The sequence below is a fragment of the Fusarium falciforme genome, chromosome 5 (genome assembly GCF_026873545.1).
Source record: "Fusarium falciforme chromosome 5, complete sequence".
Lineage (NCBI taxonomy): Eukaryota > Fungi > Ascomycota > Sordariomycetes > Hypocreales > Nectriaceae > Fusarium > Fusarium falciforme.
The window spans coordinates 341,931-359,853 of NC_070548.1; the positions used below are offsets into that span (position 1 = coordinate 341,931).

The window sequence follows — 17,923 nt, forward strand, 5'->3', positions numbered from 1 at the left end:
AGAACTTAGTAGATAATAATTATAATATATTAAATATCTATTAGAATTTAATTATATTATTATTTATATTAAAGTACTAAAAAATAATAAAGCTAATACTATTAATTAATAACTTAACCTAGATATAAGAAAGACTAAGATATAAGAATAACTCTTATAGTTTATATTATATAGATACCTTAAATAAAGAATTATTATGTAAACTTAGTAATTAATACCTTTATTAAAGTACCTCGCACTTATTAAGAAGTATAGGTAATAAGTAATAGACTTTATTAATTATATATAAGGATATTAATAAAAAGAGAATAGACTCTAAACTTATAAAGGAAAACTCTTTATCCTTAATAAAGTATTTTAAATTATCTTTAATTATTATTATTATTAAGTTACTTACTATAAGAATATAAATAAGATAACCTAAGCTATATAATAATCTTATAATAATAATAAACTCTTATATAAGGTATAAGAAAGAATATTCTATTATAAAAGATATTATAAAGTAGTTAGGCAAATAGCTAAGAAATAAACCTATTTCTTAGAGGAAAAATATAAAAAATAAATAGTTATTTTCTTTTATAATAATAGCTATAAAGACTTAAAAAAATTAGCTATATATATTAATAAGCTCCTTAAAGGTAATTTCTTAAAAGAATATTATAAATAAATAAGGGACTATATTATTTATTAATATATCTAGAAATAATAGAGAAGCCTTAGAATAATTTATATAATAAAATAAAGTAATTTACTCTTAAAATAAATCCTAAAATATAATAAATAACTCTTAGATAATAAAAAAATAAATAAATAATAAGTCTTAGAAAAATTATATTATAACCTTATATATAAAATATATAGTTATTAATTATATAGATATTAAGAAATTAATAAAACCTTAGAATAAATTAAGATAATATTTATTTTTTCTAATATAAAGAAAATTATCTTAATAATTATTAAATAATATAACTTTTATATAAAAACTAAGATATAATACTATAAACCTTATAGAAAATTATAATTACTTTTAGTTATAAAATAACTATAAGACTTAATTATTATAGATTTTATTATTAAATTACCCTTATTAAAAGAATTAATTATTAAAAACTTTTATAATAATATTTTTATTATTATAAATAAACTTATGATATTTTCTTATTTTATACCTTATAGAGAATTAATAATAACTAAAGAATTTATTTTTTTTTTATATTACTAAGATATATAATATATTACTTAAAATTATTATAGATTAAGAATTATTATTTACCTTAAAATTCTAATAAAGTCTTATAAGATACTTAAGAATTAATTATAAACTCTTTATTATTTATTATAAGAAGATAAATAAATAAACTAAATAAATAAATTAAATACTAAAATAATACCTTTAATATTATATTAATTATAAATAAACTAATTAAGTTAAAAAGCTATTAGCTATATAGCTAGCCTATAATATAATAATAAATAAAAATATAAAGATTATATTAGCTTATATTAATTTTAGATTTATATTAGATATATATTAATAAATAGAAGATATTATTATTAATCTTAAAGTAATTCTTATTAGTAATTAACTAAAGAATTTATATAAAGAAATAAAAATAAAACTTAAGTTTATTAGAAATTAGATAATAAATTATATTAATAAGAAAAGAGTTAAGGGATTAATTTTCTTAGGAAGAAATATAGTCTACCTTATAATAAAAAATATTAAAATAAAATAATAAAATAAAAAATTTAAGTATAAATATATTAGACCCTATAAAATTAAATAAAAATCTTAAAATATAATTATAAACTAAATTTATTACCTAAGGTTAAGCTTTATTTAATCTTTTATATTTTATTACTTAAATTAATAGAAAATATTATTTAAAATAAAATTAATAATAAATTAGAAATAAAAGTTAATAGACTAGAGGAATATATTATAGAAGCTATTCTTAATATAAATAAAATTAATAATAAAATAATATATTTTATTAAATAAAAGAATTACTTAGACTTAGAAAATATATAAGAATTACTAAGATACCTTATTAATATATAATGCCTTTTAAAGAACTTCTATTAATAATATTAAAAAAAGGGATAAAAATAGTATTTTAGTTAATAATATCTATTGCACTAATAAGCTATATAGCTATTATAGTCTTAGATTTTATTTTCTTAGCCTTATTTAACTTATTTAATAAGTTTAAACCCTAATATATTATTATTATATCCTGCTTATAAATTTACTTCTTTTAGTAATATAAATATATTAGGCGAGAGAGATATTTATTTATTTATTATTATAAGGTAATTAACTCTTTCTTAGTCTTTTCCTCTTTAAGCTTAAAATAGTGCTTCTTAGCTATAAGGCGGGATATTATTAAATAGGTTAATAAGGAGAAAAGATATTAAGCTAAATTATAGTTATTAATAAAAATTAATACTCTTAAATTATTATAAGTATAACCTTAATAAATATATTCTAAGTAATAAGATATACCCTTAAGTATCTTATATTATAAATACTTCTAGGTATAATTTAAATAAGATATAACTTTAAAGCCTATTTCTTTAATTAATTTAAATAAATAATAAGAATATTTAATAGACTAAGATTTTACTTTTAGTATATTATTAGTATTATTAAAATATTTAAGGAAGAAGGTTTTAATAAACTAAGGGAAGATTAAGTAACTAATTTTATAGGCTTTAAGGATAAAACCTAATAGAGGGGAGATATTATATTATAGCCTAATAAAGGATTTATTATATAACTAATAAAGGACTTATTATTACTTATTAATTAAGATATAATTACCCCTAAGAGCTAAATAATTATAATAATTACTTTATAATTACTTATAATTACTTATATAATTACTTTAATTAATCTCTTAATAATAAGTAATTAAGGTAAACCCCTAAAAGTATATAAAATATATTTATTATATTTTCTAATATAGTAATTACCTTAGCTATTAATATAACATAGTTATACTTAATGCCTTTAAGTATATTACTAGATATAACTTATACCCCCTATTGCTTAGGCTATGCCTAGCACTTCCTACTAATATAAACCTAGCATAACCGGTTTATCCCTTGGGAAATACATAATCGTCACATAACTAGTTTATCCCTTAGGAATATATATAATTGTTATATTTAGTAAACTAGGCTTAATTAAGAAAGCTATATTATAGCCTAAAAGGGAAAGATAGAATTATAATTAAAAATAAATATATAAGTAATATATATAGATAGAAGGGTCCTATAAGGATAGCCCTGATTTATAATAACTTTAACTTGCAGAGCCTTCTATAGTGGCTTAGCTATAGAGCTTTTAGGTAGTCTCTGCGCATGTGATCTCTAGCCAGGTTATCCCGATTGGTTGGCGGCTTTAATAGCCGCCCTATATCCTTATAATAATATCTTTACTTTTAACTTATAAAGCCTATTTCTAAGCTTTATTATTATTACTAGCTAAACTATTAAATAATATTACTTAATTACTTATAGCAAGCTTTTCTTAAATAAGGTTTATATAATAGACTTTATAGGTTTTAATAAAAAAAAGACTTAGGTATTTATTAAATAAGTAAGAATTAAATATATATTTATAAGTAGGTATATTATTTAATAAAACTTAAATAAATATTAAAAGAAACTCTATAAAGTATTTATTATACCTTTAACCCCTTTATAATAATTCTAGATTCTATTATATAAAGTAAAAAATAAATATTAATAATAATTTATAAAGATAGCCTTAGCTATATATAAAATATCCACTCCCCTCAGATATTTGAGTAGATCAGATCAGATGCCCAGTCGTCTACGCCTTTGGCTTGACAGACTGGGGGTTCCGGAAGATGTTCTTCGGGTCATAGGCAGCCTTGACCTTTTGAAGTCTTTCCAAGTTGGATCCCCAGTACATCTCAGCAGCCCTGTCAGCCTTCAGCTGCGAATCGGGGTAATTGGCATATATGCCCCAGGTGCCCTCGCGAAGAGACTTGGAAATGCTTTGGCGCAGGGTCGTGAGCAGCGAGAAGCCGTCGTTGGGATACTTTTGCCCCTGCGGCACACTGTCGTAGAACTGGAAGAGCAGCAGCGCGTCGCGGTGAACGTAGGCCATGTCGGTGGGCTTGGGCTTCGCCACAGCTGAGTACTGGCCACCTTGGATATCCATCTGGATCCACCAGGAGTGGCTGCTGCTTTTGCCTGTGGTGGAAATGGAGTTGACAAAAGATTTGAACTGCTCTAGGGAGAGCTCTCGAGTAGTCAGGCTTGTGGCGTAAAAAGTATCGTGCTGGTTCTTGTCAGCTTTAGTTTAGAGATGAGGGAGAAGTGACTTACCGCATTATAGGAGGCACTAGTTAGGTTAATGTCTGAAGTACCAGCAAAGTGGGTAACAAAGTCAATCCATCCAACAGTCGAAGCGCTCACTTGGACGTTGAGCTTGCTGAGAAGTGGCTGGAGAGCCTTTTGCAGGCCGGCCTCGTCACCGACGTAGGCACCATCGATGCTATATCCATCCTTTCGAATAGCCACCTGCATCGTAATCTCGCTCGGCATAGTCTTGCCAAACTCTTGCACGTCCCAAAGACCTTGAGCGGCGGTTTGTTGATCCCAGTTGAGACCAATATCGAAGTATGTCATCTCCTCGGGGGCAGGGAATGTGTTGAATTCGAGCTCGGCGACAATTCCGAAGGAGGCTCCAGCGCCTCTAATAGCCCAGAAGAGATCTGATCGCTCTGTCTTGGAACAGTGGACGACTTTGCCATCATAGAGGACGACTGTAGCGCCAATAATCCAGTCAAGGGTCAAGCCATGCTTTCGTGAGACCATGCCGTAGCCGCCGTGCAAGGCATGTCCACCAAGACCAACTCTAAGTTTCATTAGCAAGTTTCTCAAAGATCTGGTTTCTTGGCCACAGTAACGTACCCGGAGCATGTGCCGTGAGAAAGAGCCCTCTTGCCCTGGTTGTATAACTCGGTGGCTACATGTCCAAGTCTTGCTCCAGGCTGGATCTTGGCTGTCCCATCCTTGGCTAGCTTCACGCTATACAAGCGGTCGAGCTCGATCACAAGGTGTCCGTCCTCTCCGCCGAGGCCAAGTGAAGTGTAGCTGTGGCCACCACTCTTGCCGCTCACAGAAACACCATGCTTTGAGCCGCAGGATACGGCAGCAGATATCTGAGCGCCAGTGGTCGGGACCGCGATTGCAACTGGTTCAAATTGAAGTCGTAGGTTGTATGCTGTACCGTCTTGGGTCCAGGTTTGGCTACCTTTGGTGTCGATGGGGACTTTGGCGTTGGTGAGACAGCTAGTGACAGCCTCTCGCTTGGTGGGGACGGCTAATGATGGAGAGACCAGGGCAGCAAGGCCAATTAGCCCGCGGAGCAGTTGAGAACGCATTGCAATTGTCTGAGATAACTGGTGAGATGAGGGGAGAATGGATTGCAAAACGGCTGAGACCAAGGTGATCCAGACCTATTTAATATCATGGCAATGGCGATACACATTGGCAACGGGACTCTGCCCCACAGATCGGCGCCTTACGAGAGCTTCTGTCTGCCGAAACCCGAGCGGACGAGTCCGAAGATGGAGAATACGAGACGAGCTAGAAGTGAGGCGCCTCTTGATGACGAGAGACGGTGTTGAACTCGGCGGTATAGAGAGCTACTACCATTCCACGAGCCGATAAGCCGCGAATAGGAGAAAATGGCGATTTTCTCCTTCAAAAAGAAACTTCAATGACGAAAATTGAGATCTCATCTCACCTCACAGAAGGATTCTGGTCAACGGGTCTTCCGAACTAGCGTCGATTAGTAGGAACTTTGCTCGTACCCGACAGACCCGGCATGACGGATGCCAATCCACAAAGAGCTAGACCATCTATAATTAGCAGATCTTCTGGAATGTGGTTTATGCATGATGTCATTGTTCCCACTTTCGGAATAAAACTGCTCGGGGTAGACGATCTCGTGGACGGGAGAGAGTGCTACGTTACGATCTATTCAGCCCAAGCAGCCATTTGTCACGCTCTGAGTTGTGGGCGAGTTGGCTGCATGAGGCGTGTTCGCCATTGGTGAACGGTTGGCGGTATGAACGGTTGGCGGTATGCACGTTTCATTTGGCGCCGTGGCTGGCATACTCACAAGCATCGAGAAAATTTTCAATATGTTTATTCGAGCCGAGACATCCTGCGAATGCACGCCCCCAGTCCCAAAGCATCTCTGACATGAACACCTGAATCACCCTTGACCGCCATATCTCCGACGTGGTTGATGGTGCTATGAGGGAAGCGCGCTGATTGACCGGATAATTCCTTGGTAAAGACGTTGCTAACTCCGAACTTCTCAGACTCGAATGCCTTGACGTGGGTTGCATCATTCTGGACTTCGACTGCCGTGAGCCTTGTTTCGCCAAGTCATTCAAAACAGGATCAGGTCTGTCGACAGCATGTTGGATCAAGTGCAAGCTCTCCGGGTTGTCCAATTCCCCGATTTCCGCCCTCGCCATCTACATAGACGCTTGGGTGGCAGAGCTGAAAACTAGTTCTAGCTCATCTATGGATGAGACGATATTGTCGATTAGATTCCCTAGTCGCTCTTTATCGTGGCCCATCGAGTCTTCTTGATCAAGCTTGTACGGTCCTGTCGTATCTTTGTAATAGCTTGGAGCTGATTTCGCAGTTGTTCCGAAGTTGGATCCAAATCCGCATGTGTTAAGGCCAGCCGGCCCTGCTCTGGCGTTGTTCGTTCGTAGGGGCGCGAGACCTTGTAAGTCCTTTCGATGCTGCCCACTATCTCTCGCAAGATATCTTGAGCATGTACCACCGACTCACTCATCTGCCGGTGCACCAGACCTGAGCTTTCGGGTTGTTATTGATATCAATAGGGGCTCCCCATCGACCCGAACGCCACTTGGCCGCATCGAGCCTCAGTTGACATCTCCCGTAGTCTTGACCAAAGTGCCTGGCAGGTTGGATGTACCGTATCGACTCGACAAATTAACAAAACCTGGTGGGTCCTGGCACCCCTGCTTCATGCAAGTTCTATTCCTCATATAGTTAGTATGAGAATTAGAACATAATGTCAGCTTATCTCCCCCTCTTCCTTGATTTTGGCAAATTCCTCGCGTCACGGCCGCCGGCATGCCCTAATTAAGGCTATCGCCGGTGTGTGGCTTTATTGATATCGTTTATATATGCAGAAGTAAGGGCATTCCTAATGGAAGCTAACTAGGGCTAAATATATATTACCTATGACTTTGAATACGTTAAACCCTTTGCGATTAGATAGACCTGCCGCCTCGAGTATAGGTAGCCCTCCTCGCCCGGTTAAAATATAGGGATTTCCTTAGTAAAAGAAGGCTATTACTACGGTTAGGTTAGGATGCAAAGTAATTAGGCTACTAATAATATCTTGAGCTAGGGAAAGGTATATTTTTGTAAGGTTAATAGAGATAACGAAGGATAAGTTAATAGCTAAGGTATAACTATAATATATAATTTAGGCTCTTCCTCTATTATAATTAGGGCCTCGGTAGTAGTCCTATTAGTATATTTTCTTATTAGCTATCTCATAATATTATCCTTATTCTTACCTACTAAAAGTCTAAGCCCCTTAGCTATTATCTTTAGCTATTCTTTCTTTAGTTATATAAGACTAATATAAAGGTCCTCTAGGGTATTATCTTTATCTCTAGCTAATATAAGCTCCTTAAAGTCTATAAGGGTATTTATAATTTCTTTCTCCTTAATAATAACCTCCTTAGTAGTCTCTTAACCTATAAAATTAATCTTATTAATATCTTTAATATATATAAGGTAGTCCTGGCTCCCATCGGGTCTTATATTAATACCATAGGTTATAAATAACTTAGTAATTATCTTAAGGCGTTAGGTAAGTTATTAGATAGCCTATAAGATAACCTATATTATTATTATTCTCTTATCTTTAATAGACTACTCTATTTGCCTTTGGGCCTCCTTATTTATTATATAAATAAGGGTTTCTTCTTATAGTAAGTCCTTTAATAGTCTATTAATAGATATATTAAGCGGTTAAAGCTAACCTATATAGCCCGGCGGGATAAGCGCCCTTATTACTTTTTATTGCTATAGCTAGTCTATGACTTTATTAGTCTTATAAAATATAGCGATATTTATTATAAGAAGGAAGTCTTATGTTTTTGCCTATATATCTATTAATTTATCCTTAATCTAGTTATAAAATAAGTCCTTATTATTATATGCTATCTTATTATATATAATAGTTATATCTAGTGCGTAAAGATAGCCCTTATCTGCGAAAATCCTGCCTTTTAGACTAGCGGTGCCGTAGAAGATAATCTTAGGCTTTAGTTAGAAAGACCTATCGGCGAAGATATATATAATTAGGGTAGCTTATCTCTTACTTTACCTATTACGGTTAGTCTTACCGGCCATGGTTTTTGCCCTATGTAATTCCTATGTATTTCTATTAAGATATTTAAATAGAATTAGGGTCTTATTAATATTTAAAGTCTATTTCTTTTTAAAGCGATAAATAGGTAAGTTAAGGATAAAATTTATAGTTATTTTAGGTAATTAGTTATAGCATAATTATAGTATATTAGTATTATTAGATATTTAGTAGATAAAGTAGAGGAAGTTATTTATAATAGCCTTATATTCCTCGGGGCAATAATTTAACTCCTTAGTAATCTAATGCTTAATAATGCCTCGCCGCCGCTTAAAGCCTAGCTATTAATTATTTAAGAATGTAAATACCTTTATTAACTGAGGGTATTTATTTTCTTAGATAATCTAGGCCTATCTCCTAAACTATCTAGTCGTAACTGTCACGACCTGACAAAACACTCGTCACGTGACCGAGGGAGGACCCGCTATTACCCACTAATCAAGGCGTGATCACCCCTGGGAGCCAAGTGATCACCTATGATTACTTATACGATTACTCTAATCAACCTCTTAGGATAAGTGATCAGAGGAAAAACCCCTAAGTATATAGAATATATTTATTGCACTCTCTTATATAATAGCTACCTTAGCTATTAATATAACTTAGTTATACTTAATACCTTTAAGTATATTATTAGATATAACTTATACTTACTATTACTTAGATTATACCTAATACTCTTTATTAATATAAACCTAATATAATTAGTTTATCCCTTAGGAATATATAATTATCACATATTAATAGCTCTTATTTAGTAGTATATTATATACTCTAAGTAATATTATTACTATAGCACCTAATACTAGATCTTTTTCTACCTCTTATAGTAAGCTACCTATTACCCCCTAGTAGGGATAACCCGCGACTAAGCCAAAAGAACCTAATATCCCAATAGATATAAATAATAATGATAGGGAATATATTATCTTAGCCTTATATAAGGATAAAGTCTATAAGCTTAGAAATAAGTATAACTACCTAAGTACCTAATATAATAACCTACTAAATAGCGCATAAAATAATACTAAGATTACCTAGGAATAGCTTAAGAGTATAAATATATCTATAAATAATATATAAAAGTATTTCTACTAAGCTATAAAATAATAATAATAATAATACTAGTAAATAATTAATAAGTAATAAAACTAAATTAATTAACTTATTATGCTCTAAGCCTAGTAAAATAACCTAGCATAGTAATAGGTTTATAATCTTAGTAACCTAATATTTAAATATAATGCTATTAATATAACCTATAAAGATATTAGCGAGATTATTAAGCCTAAGGACCTAGAGCTATTTAATAGATAAGCTATTTATATTAGGATATTCCTTATATCCCTTAGGGTATATTAATAATATTTCTTTACTTAGATAGCTAATACTAAAAGTAAGGTCTTATATATTAATAGATATCTTATAGGTAATATATTTACTTAGTTTAAGCCTAAGCTATGCGATTTTCTTAGAAATAAGCCTACTAAGGAAACCTAATTCCTTTTTACTAAATATAAAAACTTTAAGAAGGTAATTAAGTAGAACTTTAGAACTATTAATAAAGAATAATAAGCTATATAGAAGCTTAAAAACCTATAATAAATAAAGGCTATTTTAACCTATATAGCTAAATTCATATAGATTATTTTATTCCTTAACTAGGGAATAAATGCCTTTTAGATTATATTCTATAAAGGACTTAAAGATAAGGTTAAGGATAAACTCTATAAAATAGAAAAACCTAATAACCTCTAAGATTATATTAATATAGCTATTAAAATTAATAACTAATAGTTTAAATAATATATAGAGAAATCTAATAAAAGATAAATCTAAAGTAATAAGAATAATACTAATTAGTCTTAGAAAAGGGAATAAACTAAGGGTAATATATCTTATAAAACTTATATAAGACCTATAGAACTTAAAGTAGCCTAGAAAGATAATAAGGATATTAAGTATTATTATTACTATAAGAAAGGCTATAAGGCTAATAAATATTAAAAAAAGTAATAAGATATTAAGAAAGGATATTATTAACTAAAGTTATAATAAAACCTCCTAGAAAATAAAAAGTACTTAAATATAACTAACTAAGATAGTAACCCTTAGATAGCTATTTATACTACTAAGATACTCGGAATAGCATAAATAGGATATAATAATATTAGCGCATAGTAAAGAGAAATTACTATGCCCTATTAGGCTATCTACCTAATAGAGGAGGAAGCTACTAGTAATTATATAATTAGTAATATTATAAAGGAATAACTCTATAAACTAATTAAACCCCTAAAGGTCTATTAGTCGTACCTTATTAACCTAAATATATAGAACCCCCTACTAGAGCTAGATAGTAAAAAGGAAAACCCCCCTAATAGATAGTAAATTATTACTATTACTCGGCCAAATAGATATTATAAACCTATTAACTGTAGTTAATATCCCGCGGGAGTATAAATATAGCGGGAATAAGACGCTGCATAAATCTATAGATAACGATATAATTAATATATAATACTCTAAGAAGATAACTATAAGATATTAGTCTGCGAAGGAACTAGTAAATACTATTAGCTTAGTATAGCTACTTAATATATCTAACTAGCTAGAGAATGGCAGAATATAGATAATATAGAGGATATCTATATATAAGTATACTACGAGGAAATAGCTATAAACCTAAGATAGCCTAAACCCTATTATGACCTATAGGATAACCTATATATAATATCTATATACCTATAATATAAAGAAATCTCTTAGGTATTATATAAGGACTATTACTATAATATATATATTATAGATAAATAATAAAATAATTATTTTCTAGTCTAATTACCTTAACCTAATATTAAACTTTACTTAGCCTATAAAACCTTTTAATATAAAGTAAAGGAATAATATAAAAGACTTAGTATTACTATGCTATGATTTTATTTTATTAAGGAGGGAGCTATTAGCTTAGAATAATAGATTACTATCGCGATATAGTAAGCTATAATAAAATAAGAGGAAGTACCTAATAAAAGCTACCTTAATATAGAAGCTATATTATACTATAAAGAAATATACCTATAATATAGATAATAGGTCTTAGCTACCTATAAATAGATAGAATATATAGCTAAGGAAGGATTTAACTTCTTAACTTACTAAGGAAATACTATTAATAAAGAATAATATAAAGACATTTAATTATACCTTAGAAAAGACTATAAACCTATAGATAAGGTCTTATAAGAATATGCTAATTATATTTAATATAGAGACCTTAATAAGGTCTACCTAGAAACCTAATAGCTAGAATATACCTATAATAGTAATAAGGCCGTAAAATAAAGCTATTAGGAATAGATTAAAAGCTAGGTAGATAACTATAACTATAAAGCCTATACTAATAGTAAATATAAGTTTAATTATTTTAATTATATAATATTAAAAAACTAAATAGCCTATCTAATATAGGGTAGTAAATAGATAAATATAGGAGAATATTACTATAGAAGGCCCTATACTCTATAAATAGAGTATATAAGTAATATTACTTAGAATTAAAAGTATAAGTTAAGGGAGAATAATTAAATATTTTAATAAATAGTAGAGCTAAGTAGAATTACTTTAATTTAATAATAGTAAATAGGCTTAAGCTATTGTAGAGATATAAATAAATACCTTACTTAGTTATTAACCTAGAAAGAACCCCTTTTAATTATAATAATAATATTATTAATAATAAGATTAATTACTTTAAAGTTTTTATTAAAAGAAAAAACTAAGGGATATTATTTAATATTATACTAAATAAGTAATATAATCTTATACTTAAGTACCTATAGTTATGCTAATTTAACCTATATTTAAATTAGAGAATTAGCTAGGTATTTTTTTTTAATAATAAGATACCCTCTATAATAAATAATAACTTAGGATATAATATAAGATCTTAAATTTCTATTAAAGGCATTAAAGAAGTTAAGTAAAGGCAAATATAAGATACCTCTCTACCTAAAGGGATATAATATAAATACTATAATAAATAGAAATAATAAAACTAATAAATAATTATATATATTATATAATAATTCTATAAATTAGAAAAAAACCTTAAGATAATCTAAAAGATACTAAAAGATAAATAACTTAAGAATATTTTATTATAATATTATATTTATAAGAAACTCTTTATAAAAAAACTTAAAATAAGTTTACTTAAATATATATATTATAACCTAGAGATTAAGTTTATTAATAAGAAATAACCTAGCTTTAATAAACTTTACTTACTTAATAAAGTATAATTACTAGTATTAAAAGAATATATTAAAGATATATTATAGAAAGGATATATTACGGAAAGTAAGTTATCTATTAAATACCTTATTATATTTATTCCTAAGAAAAATAAAAAGCTTAGATTATATTAACTTTAGAATACTTAATATTATTATAATTAAAGATTATATATTATTACCCTTTATTAGTAAGTTAAAGGATTAACTTTTTAAAATAAAGTATTTTATAATATTTAACCTTAAAGGAGCCTATAATCTTATCTAGATTAAAGAAAGATATAAATAAAAAACTACTTTTTATATTAAATATAGATTATTTAAGTACCTTATTATGCCTTTTAGACTTATAAATATACCTATTATATTCTAATAAATAATTAATAATATATTATAAGAATATCTAGATATATTTATTATATATTACTTAGATAATATCTTTATTTTCTCTAAAATAAAAGAAGAATATATAGAATATATCTATAAGGTATTATAGATACTATAAGATACTAAGTTATTAATAAAACCTAAGAAAAATAAGTTCTATGCCTTAGAAGTAAAATTTCTTAGATATATTATCTCTTATAATAAGATATATATAGACCTTAAAAAGGTCTTAGTAATTAAGGATTAAAAGGAACCTGCTAATATTAAGGAAGTATAAGCCTTTCTTAGTTTTACTAATTACTACTATAAATTCCTTAAATAATTTAAGAAAATTATAATATTATTAATTAATCTTATAAAGAAAGATAAGATATTTATATTTAGAAATAAAGTATAAAAAGCCTTTTATATAATTAAGGAACTTATCCTAAGTAAACTAATACTTAAGATATTTAATTTATTTTAATTAATAAAACTTAAAATAAATACCTTAGACTTTATACTAAGAGCTTAGATTAAATAATAAGATAATAAAGGATTTTTATACCTAATTATATTTTATTCTTATAAGTTATATAAAATAAAACTTAATTACTTTATTTATAATAAAAAATTCCTTATAATTATTAATGCCTTTAAGGAATTCTAATATTACCTCCTTAGAAGTAAATATTAGATTAAGGTATATATATATTATAAAAATATTACTTACTTTATAAAAATATAAGAACTTAGTAAATAATAACTATAATATATTAAATACCTTTTAGAATTTAATTATATTATTATCTATATTAAAGAAATAAAAAATAGCTAAGCTAATATTATTAGCTAATAACCTAACCTAGAAACTAGAAAGATTAAAGCTAAAGAATAACTCTTATAATTTATATAAGAGGGATACCTTAAATAGAGAATAATTATATAAACCTAGCGATTAGTACCCCTACCGGAGTATCTCGCACTTATTAGGAAGCATAGGCAATAAATAATAAACTTTATTAATTATGCATAAGGGTATTAATAAAAAAAAAATAGACTCTAGACCTATAAAGGGAAACTCTTTATCCCCGATGAAGTATTTTAGACTATCTTTAACTATTACTATTACTAAGTTACCTATTATAAGAATATAAATAAGATAACCTAAGCTATATAATAGTATTATAATAATTATAAACTCTTATATAGGGTATAAAGATATATATTCCGTTGCGAAAAATGCTATAAAGTAGCTAAATAAGTAGCTAAGAAATAAAACTACCTTTTAAAAGAAGAATATAAGGAATAAATTATTAGCTAATTTTATAATAAAAACTATAAAAACCTAGAAAAATTAATAGTATATATTAATAAGTTTTTTAAAAATAATTTCTTAAAAAAATACTATAAGTAAGCAAAAGACTATACTATCTATTAATATATTTAGAAATAATAAAAAAACCTTAAAATAACCTATATAGTAGAATAAGGTAATCTACTCTTAAAATAAATCTTAGAATATAATAAATAATTCTTAGATAAAAGAAAAATAAATAAATAATAAGTATTAGATAAATTATATTATAAACTTATATGCGAGATATATAGCTATTAGCTATATAGATACTAAGGAATTAATAAAACCCTAGAATAAGTTAAGATAATATTTACTTTTCTTAATATAAAGAAAATTATTTTAATAATTATTAAATAATATAACTTTTATATAAAAACTAAGGCATAATACTATAAACCTTATAAAAAACTATAATTACTTTTAGTTATAAAATAACTATAGGACTTAATTACTATAGACTTTATTACTAAATTACCCCTATTAAAAGAACTAGCTATTAGAAACTTCTATAATAGTATTTTTATTATTATAGATAGACTTATAAAATTTTCTTATTTTATACCCTATAGAGAATTAATAATAGCTAAAGAATTTATTTATCTTTTCTATTTTTATATTATTAAAATATATAATATATTACTTAAAATTATTATAAATTAAGGACTATTATTTACCTTAAAATTCTAATAGAGCCTTATAGGATACTTAGGAATTAATTATAAACTCTTTATTATATACTATAAGGAGATAAATAAATAAATAAAATATATAAATTAAATACTAAAATAATACCTTTATTATTATATTAATTATAAGTAAACTAATTAAGTTAAAAAGCTATTAGCCGCCTAGTTAGCCTATAATATAGCTATAAATAAAAGCATAAAGATTATATTAATTTATATTAACTTTAGATTTATACTAAAAGTATATTAATAAATATAAAATACTATTATTAATCTTAAAGTAATCTTTATTAGTAACTAGCTAAAGAACCTATATAAGGAAATATAAATAAAACTTAAATTTATTAAAAATAAAATAATAAACTATGCTAATAAGAAAAGGATTAAGGGATTAATCTTCTTAGAGGGAGATATAATCTACCTTATAATAAAAAATATTAAAATAAAATAATAAAATAAAAAACTTAACTATAAATATATTAAACCTTATAAAATTAAATAAAAAATCTTAGAATATAACTATAAATTAAATTTATTACCTAAAGTTAAGCTTTATTTAATCTTTTATATTTTATTATTTAAATTAATAGAAAATATTATTTAAGTTAAAACTAGTAATAAATTAAAAATAGAAGGTAATAAATTAGAGAAATATATTATAAAAGCTATCCTTAATATAAATAAAATTAATAATAAGATAATATATTTTATTAAATAAAAAAACTATCTAGACTTAGAAAATATATAAAAACTATTAAAATACCTTATTAATATATAATACCTTTTAAAGGACTTCTATTAATAATATTAAAAGAAGGAATAAAAATAATATTCTAGTTAATAATATCTATAGCACTAATAAGCTATATAGCTATTATAGCCTCTAATTCTACCCTCTCGGCCTTATCTAACTTATCTAATAAGTTTAGACCCTAATATATTATTACTATGCCTTACTTATAAATTTACTTCTTTTAGCGACATAAATACATTAGGCAAGAGAGCTACTTATTTACCTACTACTATAAGGTAATTAACTCTTTCTTGGCCTTTTCCTCCTTAAGCTTAAGATAGTACTTCTTAGCTATAAGGCAGGATACTATTAGATAGGTTAGTAGGGGAAGGAAAATACTAAGCTAAATTATACTTACTAATAGAAACTAATACTTCTAAGCTATTATAAGCATAACCTTAATAGATATACTCTAAATAATAAGATATACCCTTAAGTATCTTATATTATAGATATTTTTAGGTATAATTTAAATAAGGCATAACTTTAAAGCCTATTTCTTTAATTAGTTTAAATAAATAATAACGACGCATAGTAGATTAAGATTTTATTTTTAATATACTATTAGTATCGCTAGAGTATTTAAGGAAGAAGGTTTTAATAAACTAGGAAAAGTTAGGCGATTAACTTTATAGGCCTTAAGGATAAGACCTAATAGAGAGGAGATATTATATTATAACCTAATAAAATACTTATTATATAACTAAGGGAAGACTTATTATTACTTACTAATCAAGGCATAATTACCCCTAGGAGCTAAGTAATTATGGTAATTACTTTATAATTACTTATAATTACTTATATAATTACTCTAATTAACCTCTTGGGATAAGTAATCAGAGGAAAAACCCCTAAGTATATAGAATATATTTATTATACTCTCTTATATAGTAATTACCTTAGCTATTAATATAACTTAGTTATACTTAATACCTTTAAGTATATTACTAGACGTGACTTATACCTACTATTGCTTAGACTATGCCTAGCACTCTCTGCTAATATAAACCTAGCACGACTGGTTTATCCCTTGGGAATACACGATCGTTATAGTAACAATAAGTTTTTTATCCCGGGCCTCTAGAAACCGCCGGAAAAGCTCGTCCTTGAGGTCTAGCTAGTGGGGGGAATATCTTTGTTTCTTGATGTTAAGGATAGCCTCTTTATCTCGCTTCTAATGGTATATTATAAACTTAGGAATTAGGAACTAAATTATGGCTTCTCTAGCTAGTAGATGATGATAACTATTGATAGAAAAGTAGTGATTTAGATCGTATATCCTATGATGCTCTAGGAACATAAGGACCTCGACTTTCTTGCGTGGTGAGTATGTATTCTTATGGCGTTATAGTGGCTTTAGAGGAGTATATTTCTAATGGGATAGTGGCTTCTTCTTTGGTCTTAATTTCCGGGGCATAATATTAATTAACCGCTCTATAAGTGTTATTTTTACTAAAAAACGGGGTTATAATAGCTTTATATCGGATAAAAAAATAAGTGATTTATATTAGAAGGGGGAAAATCCCTCAATATTGCAAAACCCTTATCTGATATTGCGGGGAAGAGCCTCGAGAGTTCGTTATTATATACTAACTATATGAGGAATAGAACCTGCATGAAGTAGGGGTGCTAGGACCCACCAGGTTTTGTTAATTTGTCGAGTCGATACGGTATGCCTGGCAAGAGCCTGCTTTGGACGTGCATTGGTGGATGTGACGCCCTGCATACTGCACTTTCGCCCTGCTTATTACGAACAGTGCTGTTATTTTCAACCCCCTTGTCATTTCCCCCCCTCCCACCTCACAAATTTTCTCAGTCTTTCCCCTCACTGTTGTTCTGAACCGTTCGTGGCCTTTTCGCAATATATTCAACTACAACTGGGCGAGGTTGTACACTGTCGGTTGTGTGCCTCGCCATTATTGCCACTCTTCGCTATTCATC

At 27.9% G+C, this 17,923-nt stretch overlaps 1 protein-coding gene across 1 annotated transcript; it reads right to left on the minus strand.

Moving 5' to 3' along the window:
• Positions 1 to 3,847: 3,847 nt before the first annotated feature.
• NCS54_00635400 (FAD-binding PCMH-type domain-containing protein) lies at positions 3,848 to 5,429 on the minus strand (the record flags this gene model as incomplete). Its single annotated transcript, XM_053151817.1, has 3 exons — positions 3,848 to 4,321; positions 4,369 to 4,900; positions 4,957 to 5,429. 3 exons carry the CDS (start codon positions 5,427 to 5,429, stop codon positions 3,848 to 3,850), a joined length of 1,479 nt encoding a protein of 492 aa, XP_053007792.1.
• Positions 5,430 to 17,923: the final 12,494 nt, after the last annotated feature.